The following is a 12,050-nucleotide window of genomic DNA, read 5'->3' as shown; positions in this document are numbered from 1 at the left end:
GGGGGGGTGGGGTGTGATGTGATGGGATTGTGGTCATCATCCCTCGTTGCCTCCCAAGCAGGGCGCCAGCCCGATGGGTGTTGCTTTCTGTCCCTCCCCTGCAGCCAGGGCAGCAGTTAGATGAAGCAAGGGGTCGTTCCTTCCCTTTTTCTGCGGGAGAGCATATGGCAAAGACAACCCCGACCACCATCTGCACAGCTGCTGACTGCATCTAGGCTTTTCTAGCCTGCCGTGCAAATCCAGGTGCAAAGAGTTAGGACGGGTGCTGCTGCGAAACGGCGTTGAAAGCCACGTATTACCAGCAACTTCACCTGGTGCTTGCGTGAATTTTCACTGGCCAGCAGATGGTGATCAGGATGTTTAGCTCTCTGCAGCTGAGGGCAACATCTCTGCCTCTAGTCCTGTCCCTGTTTATGGTCACTGACTTTTTTTCATTTGCTATGTAAGTACAGCCTAACTCTTTGTGGGGAAAACAGAGAAGTCCCAAATCCTTTTCAAAGCCTCAGCTCTACTCTAGTAGAGCATGTCGAGGTAGTTGTATGTGAGATTTACTACTAGCTAGAGGGAAGAGGAGCTATAATCGTCTACGAGAAGAGATTACCAAAATATAACGGAGGTAATACAGCAAAGGAAAAATTTTTAGCCTGGTTTAAACACTTTTTTTCTTATCATGGCAGACACAAAGTAGCTATTCTTTGGTGGTGGAAGCAAAGGACCGTGGTGGTGAATTAGGTGGGAATGCTGCAACATGTTCTTTAGAAATCAAGATTTTGGATGTCAACGACAATCTGCCTGTGGTTGAAAGTCGTGCAGTAAGTACATTTATCACAATATTTGGCATGTTCCTATACCTGCCAATATCCCGTTCTTTCATACGGGAAACTTCCTTGCACTGGTGAAATGAGGTAAGTCATGACGTCTTTTTAAAGAAGGGGTTTTTTCAATTGCAGTTTGAAGGAAGCATTGAAGAAAACAGAGCAAATGTGGAAATTCTGCGAATAAAAGTATCTGACAAAGATGAAGAGTTTTCTGATAACTGGCTGGCAAACTTTTCATTTGTTTCTGGTAATGAAGGTGGCTTTTTTCGTATAGTAACAGATACCCAAACAAATGAAGGAATTTTGACTCTTGTGAAGGTTAGTATATTCTTTAGAGAGTCTTCTTTAAATATTGGAACAATTTATTCCCTGTAAGTTGACATACAAATAATTTGTATTCAGTCAGTATGTAAACTGTAAATTTACGTGGTGGACACTCTTCCTTTGGTATATTCTTTGTTGGTGTATTCAATAATTTCTTGCAAAATAATAATTTTGTACAGCTGCACCATTTACCACATTCCTGTGTGATCTCAAATATATCTAGTGGGTCAGAAGTCCCCAAACTTTCCTTGTTGTTGGGCAACAGTGCTAACACACATGCTGTAAACTTTCCCATATTTTTGCTTTCTTTGCTGGTCTCAGTTTAAATTTTTTTATTCCCCATGGCCACAGATAACATTGGAGGCAAAACCTACTCCATGAGCCATGGACTATAGACTATTTTCTGAAATTTCATAAATTGAAACTATGAAAATATTTTCCATAAATTGGTATTTCTGTTCTATGAATTTCACTCCCCTGTAATCCACAAGAACTGAAGATGCATAGTGCCCTAAGTACCTTTTTTCTTTTTTTTTTTCTGCTCTGGTTTCCTTATTTGAAAACTGATAATTGTAAAAAATTGATAAGCATTATTACGTAAATGAATTGTTTTTTTTAAAAAAATAATTGGAAGAGCCAAGTAATATTGAGCCAAGTAATATTGAAAGTAAAGACAGAATGTATGGGTAGGACTCATTGTACCTACTTTAAGTTAGTTTAATTCAATACTATAAAGACATACCTATGGTGCCATCCGTTAAAAATAAGAGTAATCTTCCTTTTGTACTTATGAAGAGTTGAAGCATTATGTATTGAGAGTAACATGTCAACCAACAGTTCTTCTATGCACTGTAGCATCCTTATTATCTAAATAATTATTAGTATAAAATAATAATATAAGTAATTATCTAAAATAAAACAATATCTAAAATAAACTTATAAAATAATCTATCTCTAAATAATATCTAAAATAAAAATTATTATCTAAATAAGGATGCTACAGTATTATTTAAATAGCATTATTTAAATATTAAATGTATAAACTGCCTAGATATCAGATTCTGTCAAATTCTGAGTGGGTTTTTTTTTTTGTTTTTATTGCTCTAGGAACTGGATTATGAAAAAATGCAAAGCCTAAACTTGGGCATTGTTGTAACAAACAAAGCAGAGTTCCACAAGTCAATTAAACACAGTTACAAGGCACAAACAATTCCAATCAAAATTAAAGTGATTAATGTGCGGGAAGGCCCTGTATTCCCCGGTGGCACAAAAATTATTGAAGCAAATGAGAAACTGCAAATAAAACAGGTTATTGGACAGTATCAAGCCTATGATGAAGACACTGAAAAAATAGCAGACGGCATTATGTAAGAATCTTTTTATAACCATCAGAACTGAGTATATCAGAAATCACATCTTTCTGTAAAAATGTGTAGTGAACTGAAATAATTTCAGAGACAATTGTTTTCTATCTCGCATGATTCACACCTAAAACAACATCATGTATCATCTTCAATATTCCATTATGCAAAAAACAGCTGACATGAAAATCCTACTTGTGTATGGCGAGACACGAGCGTGTGTGCTGAAGTTGTCCGTGCTTGCATGCTGTTTATCATGTCTCTCTACTTCTGAGAGAAGATTTACTCATCCGACTTCGTCATCTACAGAAACGTTAGGAAGAAATATGCAGAAACATCTAGCAATCAGACAGAAAGGGTGTAAAGTAGATAAATCTGCATGTGTATGCGTTTAGATTTTGAATCGTGGCTCTTCAGCTCAAATGTTGTTGAGTCACCACCGTGGCTTTTACAAATGGCACAGACCGGCAGAGGTGCATACCCAGTGGTGGACCCCTCTCCCCTCCTGGGTGGCTGCTGCTCGGCTTCTGCTGGGAGGAGGAATGGAGAGGAAGAGGACAATGACCAGCAGCGCAGCTCCCTCTCCTGCTCCAGTCTTGCTCCCTGGGTCTACTTTTCATAATGCCTCCACACCTAAATCCTGGCTCTAGAGAGAAAAGCAAGTTTCAACATTTGGGGTGGGTTTATAATCTTAGGTTTGTAATTGAAACCAATTCCAGTGGCAGGGGCGTCAGACCTCAGACCTAGAGATTTGGTCTCTGCGTTAAACAAAGAGTAAACATACTGAAGCTGCTTTTTCCACTGATGGTTGTTTTCCTCGTTATAAATATGTACATCTTTATATGTAATTTTAATCAGATACCTGAAAGGAAGAGATACGGCAAACTGGATCACAGTAGACTCAGTCACAGGTGAAATCCGACTTGACAAAACACTCGATTACGAATCATCTCATGTAGTAAATGGTACCTACACTATCACCGTGTTGGGTGTAACTACTGGTAAGTTGAGAGGGTTTTGTTTTCACACTAATTGGTTCGTTTAGGGTTTAGTTTGCCTTTCTACAACTATAGTTGGTTTAACTTCCCTGTGTATAACTGCCTAAAAGTTAGGTGCCTAGTGCAGTTTCCCATAGGTTCTGTATTTGGAGGAGAGACATGAGAAACTCACTTAAGTAGGATGAACCTTGGAATGGGTTCCTGAGGTGCCCATTCCTCTTTGATTAGATGGAGGTGAACTTTCTGTAAAAGTTTTGCAAAGACCAAGTCTGATAGGAACATCCTTTGTCAAGGTGGAAATTGCCAGTATCTCAGTATGCTAATAACAGACTTCAGAGTCCTAAGTTTTCTTGAATGCTAAACAAGAAAAGACTCCCTGAATTTCTTGCATATCTAATTAAAATTCTTTTATAATCTGCATGTTCTCCTGTAACCATATACAGGAAATACGTGGGGCGTTTTTTAAGTCAAAATAGTAAAACAATTTGCCTTCAGAAGAACTTTGTCAACATGTATATTAACATTAGGTATGAAATATTTTTCCTGTAAGCTTCAGGGAAGGCTCTTTCAACTTATTTCAGAAATGTTTGTGGTTTGGAAAATACTAAGTTTTTTTACTTTAAGATGAAATTTTTGCACGTTTCAAATCAATCTAATTTTTCCTATTTTAAAATCATAGATTTTCCTAAGAAAACTGTCACCGGCACAGTCATTATTCAAGTTAAAGATGAGAATGATAACTGTCCAGTTATTGTGAATCCTGTGCAGACCGTGTGTTCAGATGCAAAATTAGTTGACGTTACAGCTAATGATTTGGATGGTTACCCAAACAGTGATCCCTTCAGCTTTACTGTCATTGATGAGCCAGAAGGAACAGCAAAAAAATGGATAATTGCATCCAGAAATGGTAAGATAATACATTTTTAGTTACTTTCAGTTCTTTGGAGTCCTAGTGTTGTAATTTGTTAATTCCAGTCAAACTGACAGTTTGGCTGATCCAGACCAAAAAGAAGACCCATGTATATGGAGTCAGGCATGAAGACACATCACTCGCGTTCTGCTCCCTTCTCCCTAATGGATATAAAAGCACAGCCATGTCTTCTGGGACCTGTCACCTTCCCTCAGTTAGACCATCTTTGGCTAGCTTGATGACCAACATGTGGTGACTAAGGATTTAATGGGTAATGCTGGGATCAAGCCATTCCCATCATCCTACAAAAAGCATGCAGTGATGGAGCATGCTTTTTCCTACAGCTGAGCTTGGAGATACGCTTATTGACTGCAGTTGCTGTAGCTTAGAAATAAACAAATAAATCTGTCTGCATCGGGGACCTTGAAAACAGGACATACAATGTAATCTAAGATTGTCTAGCATGGTAGAAACAAAAATAAGTCATAAATTGTAAATAATTTTAATGAGTATTTCAAAATGAGACGAACGTTTTCTTCTTATACTTCTGTAAGCCTAGGAAACACTCGAAGGAAGTGCTTCAGGTAGATTGAAGGCACCAGAAAACACTTTTTCTTCACAGACTCATTATTCTGTCCTCCATAATCCTACTGCACAACACTGAAAAGCAATCAGCAGAGTCATCCTAATGGTCAGGTTTAGGTGTGGGGTGAGGAAAGGTGAGAAGATTCTTCCTGGACTCTGCCTGTGGCCTGCAACAGATCAATCTCCTAAAGACTGAAACTGGTTTTTTTGTGAATTCAGCCTTTGGCTATCTGGGTGAAGTGATGGTTAACACTGTTTAGGCAGTTGGGTTGTCTTCCATGATAAGTCTCTGCTGGTGTGAAACTCTTGGCAATTATCTGAGACTGCAAGTGAGCACGGATACTTTGTTTCCAGCGTGACTTACTTGATAAAAATACCAGCACATACACTGTTGCAGCAGCTAATTAAAGTAAGACCATTGCATTGGCTGGACTTAACTGGAGGGAGCTTGTTGAGAGGCTGAAGGTTTTATTTCCCTTAGTTTACAGGAATCGACTTTCTCTTCACTCATTTCTTGTTTGTCTTTTCTTTCTCTTTACCCGCCCCCCCGCCCCTCTGCCTCAGGCACCAGCATACAGCTGGTACCACAAAACCTGAAGCTGGGCAGAACTGAAGTTCCCATCCTAATAAAGGATTTCCAAGGGTTCAGCTGTGCTCAAGCACAGTCTCTGCAACTGACTGTTTGTAAGTGTGCGGACGACGGCGTATGCAAAGATAAAGTTATTGGCGCTAAGTCAGTGGGTCTGGGACCAGGAGCGGTTGCACTAATCATCTTGGCGTTTTTACTTTTGCTGCGTAAGTAACTGTTTCATATTATCTCAAAAGCACTGTAAATATGATCTGCAAGGCATCAGGAAAGAACCAGTATGGCTCCCAGGTTTTATCATCTTGGTATACCCTGTGTAAACTCCTAGTCTGTGTAAAGTCATGGCAAATCCCCAACTGATTTCGGTAACATCAGCATTTCACCCTCAAAGGATTTCAAGCTGTGCCTTTTAAAATTAATGTGTACAACTTTAATATCTGTTTATAGCACTGTAAATAACAGGTGGGGAAGCAATAAGGAATCCTTTTGGTGTTTCCCACATTTCCCCACGTGAACCCTGAGTCTTCCCACTCAAACCACAGCGCTCTCTCCACTTTTCCGTCGCTGCAGACCCAGGTCTGGTGCCTTGCTCTGAGCAGCATGTGACGCTGTTCTTTGGCAAGACAAAGTAGAAGCTCAAAAACAAGAATGCTTGTAGTCAAGTTATCACCACATGTACCAGTGCTACATTTAAAACGGCAATAGTTTATTGCTTGTGTTAGTAGCAGTCTAGCTGTTCATGCCACACGAATATGCTCTGCTCATGTAACTGGGTTGTTCTGAGTTCCCCAGGAAATGCTCTAGATGTGTCACAGGAGTGGTGAGGTGGAATTTACATGACGCCATGTCGTTATCTGGTAGTAAAAGAAACAGGAGGAATTAGAAATTCTGAGGCCGTACGGTGATATTTAGGGCTTGGTTTTGGTATATGAGATCTTTGATAGAAGATATAGATATATATGTGTGTGGTCACCTGCAGGATTGAGGCCCTGACGGGTTGTCAGTTTACTCTCCAGGCAACCATCCTGGCATATGTTTCTAGGAAATACATTGAATATTTGGGAACGTGTCTTCAGTCTTTTATCAGCCCTCATACTGATGACTAAGTCACTAAAGATACGTTTCAGTATGAGGGCTGACCAAACGTCAGTACTGGCTGTTAGCATGCTTTGACCCAATCGTCACGTAGTTAATGGCAAGCTTCTATTTCCCTGTAGTTATTCCATTGTTACTGCTACTGTGTCCCTGCGGCTCCGGAGCGAAGGGATTTGCTGCGATACCTGACTACAGCGAAGCGATGTTGCGTCAGTGGAACAGCGAAGGGGCAGCTCCCGAGGAGAAGGCATGTATCACTAATAGCATTTCTCTTTGATTTCCATCCAAGTGTTCAGTTTGGCACTTGGCTTCTCTTCCACATTATGGGCTGATGTTTCAGGTCTGTACAGCAGACTGTAACTGCACATGAACATTAATTAAAATTAACCATGTGAGGATCAGTGAAGGATGCATGGAAGATGAATTCCACCAGCAGCTCTAGAAACACCAGCCATGGTGTTTAAATTCCAAAGTAAAGGGGAAGCAATCAAGCAAATGTTGATGGTATCTGAGCAGGAGATAGGAGTGTGGGAAAAGCATTGATGCTGTAAAAAGTGAAGCATTTGCATTTTCAAGCCTGGAATGTTCTGTGCCCCTTTGGAAGCATGGTAAAGCAGCAAAAGAATGGGTTATAAAGCTTAGCTTCTAGTTTAAAGTTTCAGGTTGCATTTTAAATGACTTCCCTGTGCATTTGCCTTCTTAAACAGAGTAAATTCTGTTAAAAAAAAAAAAGGCAGAAAAAAGTGCAAATCTGCAGAGGGAACAGTGAATGCCAAGAGAAGTTTTCTCTTTCTTGTTATGCTACAAAACACAGTTTTCAAAAAAAGGGCATGACACTGTCATGCTTTTGTGCAATATCAAAGAAACAGAAGTAAGATAAAAGACACTGAGTTACAGCCAATGCTCGCACCAAATTCTTGATAAAAGACAATTAAGAGGGAAGCTAAACTGCTAGAAAAGAAGTAAGGGCCAGGCAGCACCATAGAGGCAGCAGGCAGTGCACACTCCCCCACTTTGTGTCTGGGGAAAGCTGGGCAGAGTCTGCCTTGGAACAGCTTAGCTCCCTGGAGTTCTGCAAGCCTTTTTTGGGTGGGTTTTTTTTTCCCTGCTTTCACTCCCAACCCTTTGAGTTTCAAGAAAACAATGATCTATCGAAACCTTTCCATGATCCTCCTTGGGAATGCAGTTGTGGAAGCTGCACCCTATTTCAGGAGGCCCTTTACTCTTTGCAGCAACATGTATAAGTGCAAATTCGAACAAGTCATAAGATGGCACCCTCCCAGGTCCCACCCAGCCCTGCTGCTGGTTTGGTGAGTTCCATGTGCTAGACAGCGCAGCTTTCATGTCACATCCTAATTTGTGTTATTTATGTAGCCAGTGCTAAGCCTCATCTCACCCACTGCACTGGCGAACTCAAGAGGAGCAACCAGCGGAGCAGCAACAGCAGCAGCAGCAGCAGGAGGGATGAACCGGGAGGAGTTTAGGAATGAGCGGAGAGGAGACTGCGGCAGGAGGAGGCAGCTCTACCTCTCATGTAAGGGAGCATCACAGCACTATTACCAAGGAAAGATGGGAAGAGCAAAGACATCTTCTTTCTGGTGCTGAATATGGAGCTGTGGCAGCTGGAGGGGCTGAAGGCATGGCAGGTGTAGAAGGCAAGACGGTAGCGGCTACAGGAGGACTCGCGGTGGGAGCAGCAGGAGCCATGAATGAAGAATTTTTAAGAGACTACTTCAGTGACGTAAGCATATGACCTGCGAATAACAGTATTTTGATATTTACACTTTCCATCATGAAATGCTCTTCATGTTATTACAAACCAAGATGAGTAGATAGTTAAATATAAACAGTCCTGATACAATGGCCAATGTTGTGTGCATGTGGAGTCAGGGAGCATTAAGGATTTTTGGAGTAGGCTCACATGCGGGACTTAAAGCATGACAATGCTCAGTCTTGTAGCACTGGGTGCTTACAAGATTTCCCACCATGAGAACCTTCTCTTGAGGGAGATACTTGGGAATGGGATCCAGAATATTCAGCAACGACCAAGGAGCCCCTTTGCCTAGGAAGAAGCCATGAGAAAGACTATGTGGTATAAATCTCAGGGACTTAAGCACGTTAAACTGGCCTGTAGGGAGGTACCTATGACTCATCATGAGTCACAGTTACATACTTTATAATGGAGCAGGTTTTGAAAGATAAGCCATAGATGTCAAACGTTAGAGGGTGGGTCTGCATTTTCAAAGTAGCTGATGAAGTGGTGCTGGACTTGTCTCTTTGCCCAATAGCCTGGGTAAAGGGCTGTTCTTCAGAAGTGTATGAGGCACATGTTGCAATCCCGTTTCTGACTTTTTTTCTTTTTTGGTGACCTTACCATTGGGCAATAGGCTATTCCTTCTCATTGCAGCTATTAGTCTTTGTGTAATGTATGTCATTAGTCCTTAGGCTGGTGAGCTCCTTATAGTGGAAGTTTCACTTCTGTATGCCAGAGAGTGTATAGATTGTCCATCACCTGTACAAATAAAACATCTTCACACCCTACAGCTGGCTGATGATGGGGTTCTACAGGGGAGTAGCTGTGCAGCTTTGAATCACTGCCTCAAGTTAGGGAAGGATTTAAGCTTAAGGCACTTGTATGCCTCCTGAGTTCTTTATCTACTAGTCTTCTGGGTGAACAGATGCAACACTAGCAATTCCGTTTTCCTTCCCCTCTTTGCGCTTCCCAATACTAAAATATTGGGATATCAGTACTGCTGAAGTCCTGCAGAAGGGCTTCGTAAAGGTCGTACCAGAGCAACCTTTACAACTTCTGGGAGGCTAAAGTATCGCAGATTACAGGAAAGAAAACAAAAAAATCAAGACAAGTTACCAAACCAGATAGTTTCAGATGTGTGCTGATTTTTGTAGAAGCATCTCAGGTAATGTGCCTAGTTCCAGGATCAAATGCAAATAAACATACGGAGTCAGTTCGGGTCTGGATATATACCACATTACACAGATGTTTGAGCTAATATGCACTCCAGAAATTCACATGTAGCAGAAAAGTGGTTCTGAGCACAAGCCAGCAACCATATTAGGTAAAGCTGGTTCATCAGGCCCAGAGGATGTGGCTGTCTTCACTCTGGAACTGGAGCTGGCGCAAGCATGTACAGGGATACTTGTGCTAACACTGGCAACAGCTCTATTGCAGACACTGCGTTCAGACTGAGCTGGCCCTGGAAGGGCTGTGGTAAGAACCTGTGAGCCTTCCTTGCTGCAAAGTGGCCTGCACAGAGCCTAAAAATTTAGATGCTGGTCTATGTTCCCATAGTTATCAAGCCTGTTGCGTTCCTTGGGTGTGATCCTGCAGGCTGTGCTAGTGAAAAGGGCCATGGCAGGTGATGACATGTCAGCATGTGCTCATTAAACGTATGTTTAAACGATAGGATACTCTCAGGCATGGTTTTGGCAGTCTCCCGCAAACACCTATTTGCAGGTGAAGTTCATTCACTGAGCCGAAATAAAAGCAATCTGTTTGTGAGGGTGGAGCAGTAATACAAATGGCACAGTTCCTGGTAGGAGTAGCAGCAGGTGGTGATAGTACCCGAGGTTTTCAATTTCATTTCAGATTTTTCTTCTCATCATGTGTACTGTCAAGTTCAGACTAACTTCAAAAAAGCCAAAAGCACTTTTAGGTACTGCCCTTGGTTGGTTGATGGTTTCTGTGGGTTCAGTTAAATTTCCTTATTTTAACCTTTTTGACCAAGCATTCCTGATTTTCAGATTTATTAAGTTTAGAGCTGATATTAATGAACTTCTGCTTGTTTTTGTTTTCTGTCTGTAGAAAGCTGTCTCCTTTGCGGATGAAGATGAAACCCAAGCTGCGAACGACTGTCTCCTGGTTTATTCCCAGGGAGAGTCGGGCTCCCCCCATGGTTCCATCGGCTGCTGCAGCTTTATTGAGGGTGATCTTGATGACCACTTTCTCGATGATTTAGGAGACAAATTTAAAACTCTAGCAGAAATATGCATAGGCAGACACATCAACATGAAAGACAGTAGCTCCAGGAATGAATCAGGTTTCGGTCTTAATGACACGAAGTTGCGGTTCTTAGATCAGCAAAATGCTTCCAGCTCCGAACAAGCCTTTGCCTCTCTCAGCTGCTTCCAGCCTGCCCCACCAGCACATGCGGGCAGTGGCTCAGGAGAAGACATGATGTCTAAGGAGGTGATCACGGAAACAACCTTTGCATCCCACGCTGGGCAGCACGATGCCCGGCCCCTTCCCACAGCCCACGCAGAGACCAATTTCACCGTGACAGAAACATCCTACTCTGCGGGGGCTCCTGCCCGCTCGGCCACTGTCTTTCTAGACCCCCAGTTTAAGGAGAATGTAGTGGTGACAGAGAGAGTGCTTGCACCTGCGTCGAGCTTGCAGGGTCTCGTGGAAATCCCCGACTTGCCGCGCGGAAGTAATGTGGTGGTTACGGAGAGGATGGTGAAGTCCGAGGGCGCCAGGCCGGGAGCCCTGATGGTTCAGGATCTCCCCGACTCCCAGTATGTCGTGGTGAGGGAGCGGGAGAGGGTGCTCGTGCCTGCTGCGGAGCAGGGCTCGCTCAGCTTCCCCGCTGTGGCCGAGGGGCACGGTGTGGTGGTGAACGAAAGGCTAGTGACAGCCTCGGGCGCGCAGAGCAGAGCCGAACAGGCAGCGGGTGCCGGCTCGGGAAGGCAAGAGCACGTGTTGATCACAGACTCCTTGCTTAACCAGGCGAGCTCCAACGCGGAGGGGCTGCCTCCGGCCAGCGCCACGCTGAGCAAGTCTTCCAGGGTCACCCAATACAGCACGGTGCAGTACAGTCGCTCGTAGCCTGGCCCCTTGCAGGGGTGGCGGTGTCCGGCACCCTTGTGCCGGTGTGCGTCTCGCCCCGGGCTTCTTCTTGAGACTTGAACTTGCTGGAGCTTTCAGAATGACATGGACTTGCTTGTGGTAGTTTGTATAAATAAGGATTATGACCAAGAAGCTGGTAAGGAAATCTGGGGTTGTTCTTAGGCAACACTGCCAGCAATGCTTTTGAAGTGGAAAGATGCGGGAAATCTATTTTTTTTTCCTTGTTTGCTATTTTTGTAATTGCTTTTTATTATTCAGTTAGTGTAATAATACCACATAACCACAGATGCATAATTATGGGAAAGCAGGAAAAAAATGCCTAAAATCTAGTGATGGATAGTAGCCTGCAAAGCCCAAGTTAGGTTATGAACTGCTCTTTAGTATATCTGCTGAAGAACCCCCTAAGGGGCATCAGTTTCTCATTGCGTGTTTGCCATCTATTGTGGGCCAGGGCAGCTCCCCCCTGAGCTGCAGATCTCTGCACCTTGGTGAATTGCTAAGTCTCT

At 42.8% G+C, this 12,050-nt stretch overlaps 1 protein-coding gene across 1 annotated transcript; it reads left to right on the top strand.

The window, feature by feature from the left end:
- Positions 1–677: 677 nt before the first annotated feature.
- Positions 678–11,523, top strand: LOC104614260 (desmoglein-2-like; the record flags this gene model as incomplete). Its single annotated transcript, XM_010283477.1, is given in 10 exon segments — positions 678–812; positions 951–1,136; positions 2,250–2,509; positions 3,362–3,504; positions 4,181–4,408; positions 5,561–5,791; positions 6,800–6,924; positions 8,052–8,144; positions 8,146–8,418; positions 10,501–11,523. Coding segments are annotated over 10 exon segments (2,697 nt in total), but the record flags the coding sequence as incomplete, so codon positions are not given.
- Positions 11,524–12,050: the final 527 nt, after the last annotated feature.

Source organism: Phaethon lepturus, unplaced genomic scaffold, assembly GCF_000687285.1.
Source record: "Phaethon lepturus isolate BGI_N335 unplaced genomic scaffold, ASM68728v1 scaffold43703, whole genome shotgun sequence".
NCBI classification, from domain to species: Eukaryota; Metazoa; Chordata; class Aves; order Phaethontiformes; family Phaethontidae; genus Phaethon; species Phaethon lepturus.
The sequence above is the reverse complement of the archived record's forward strand: the minus strand, read 5'-3'. Positions and strand labels throughout refer to the sequence as shown.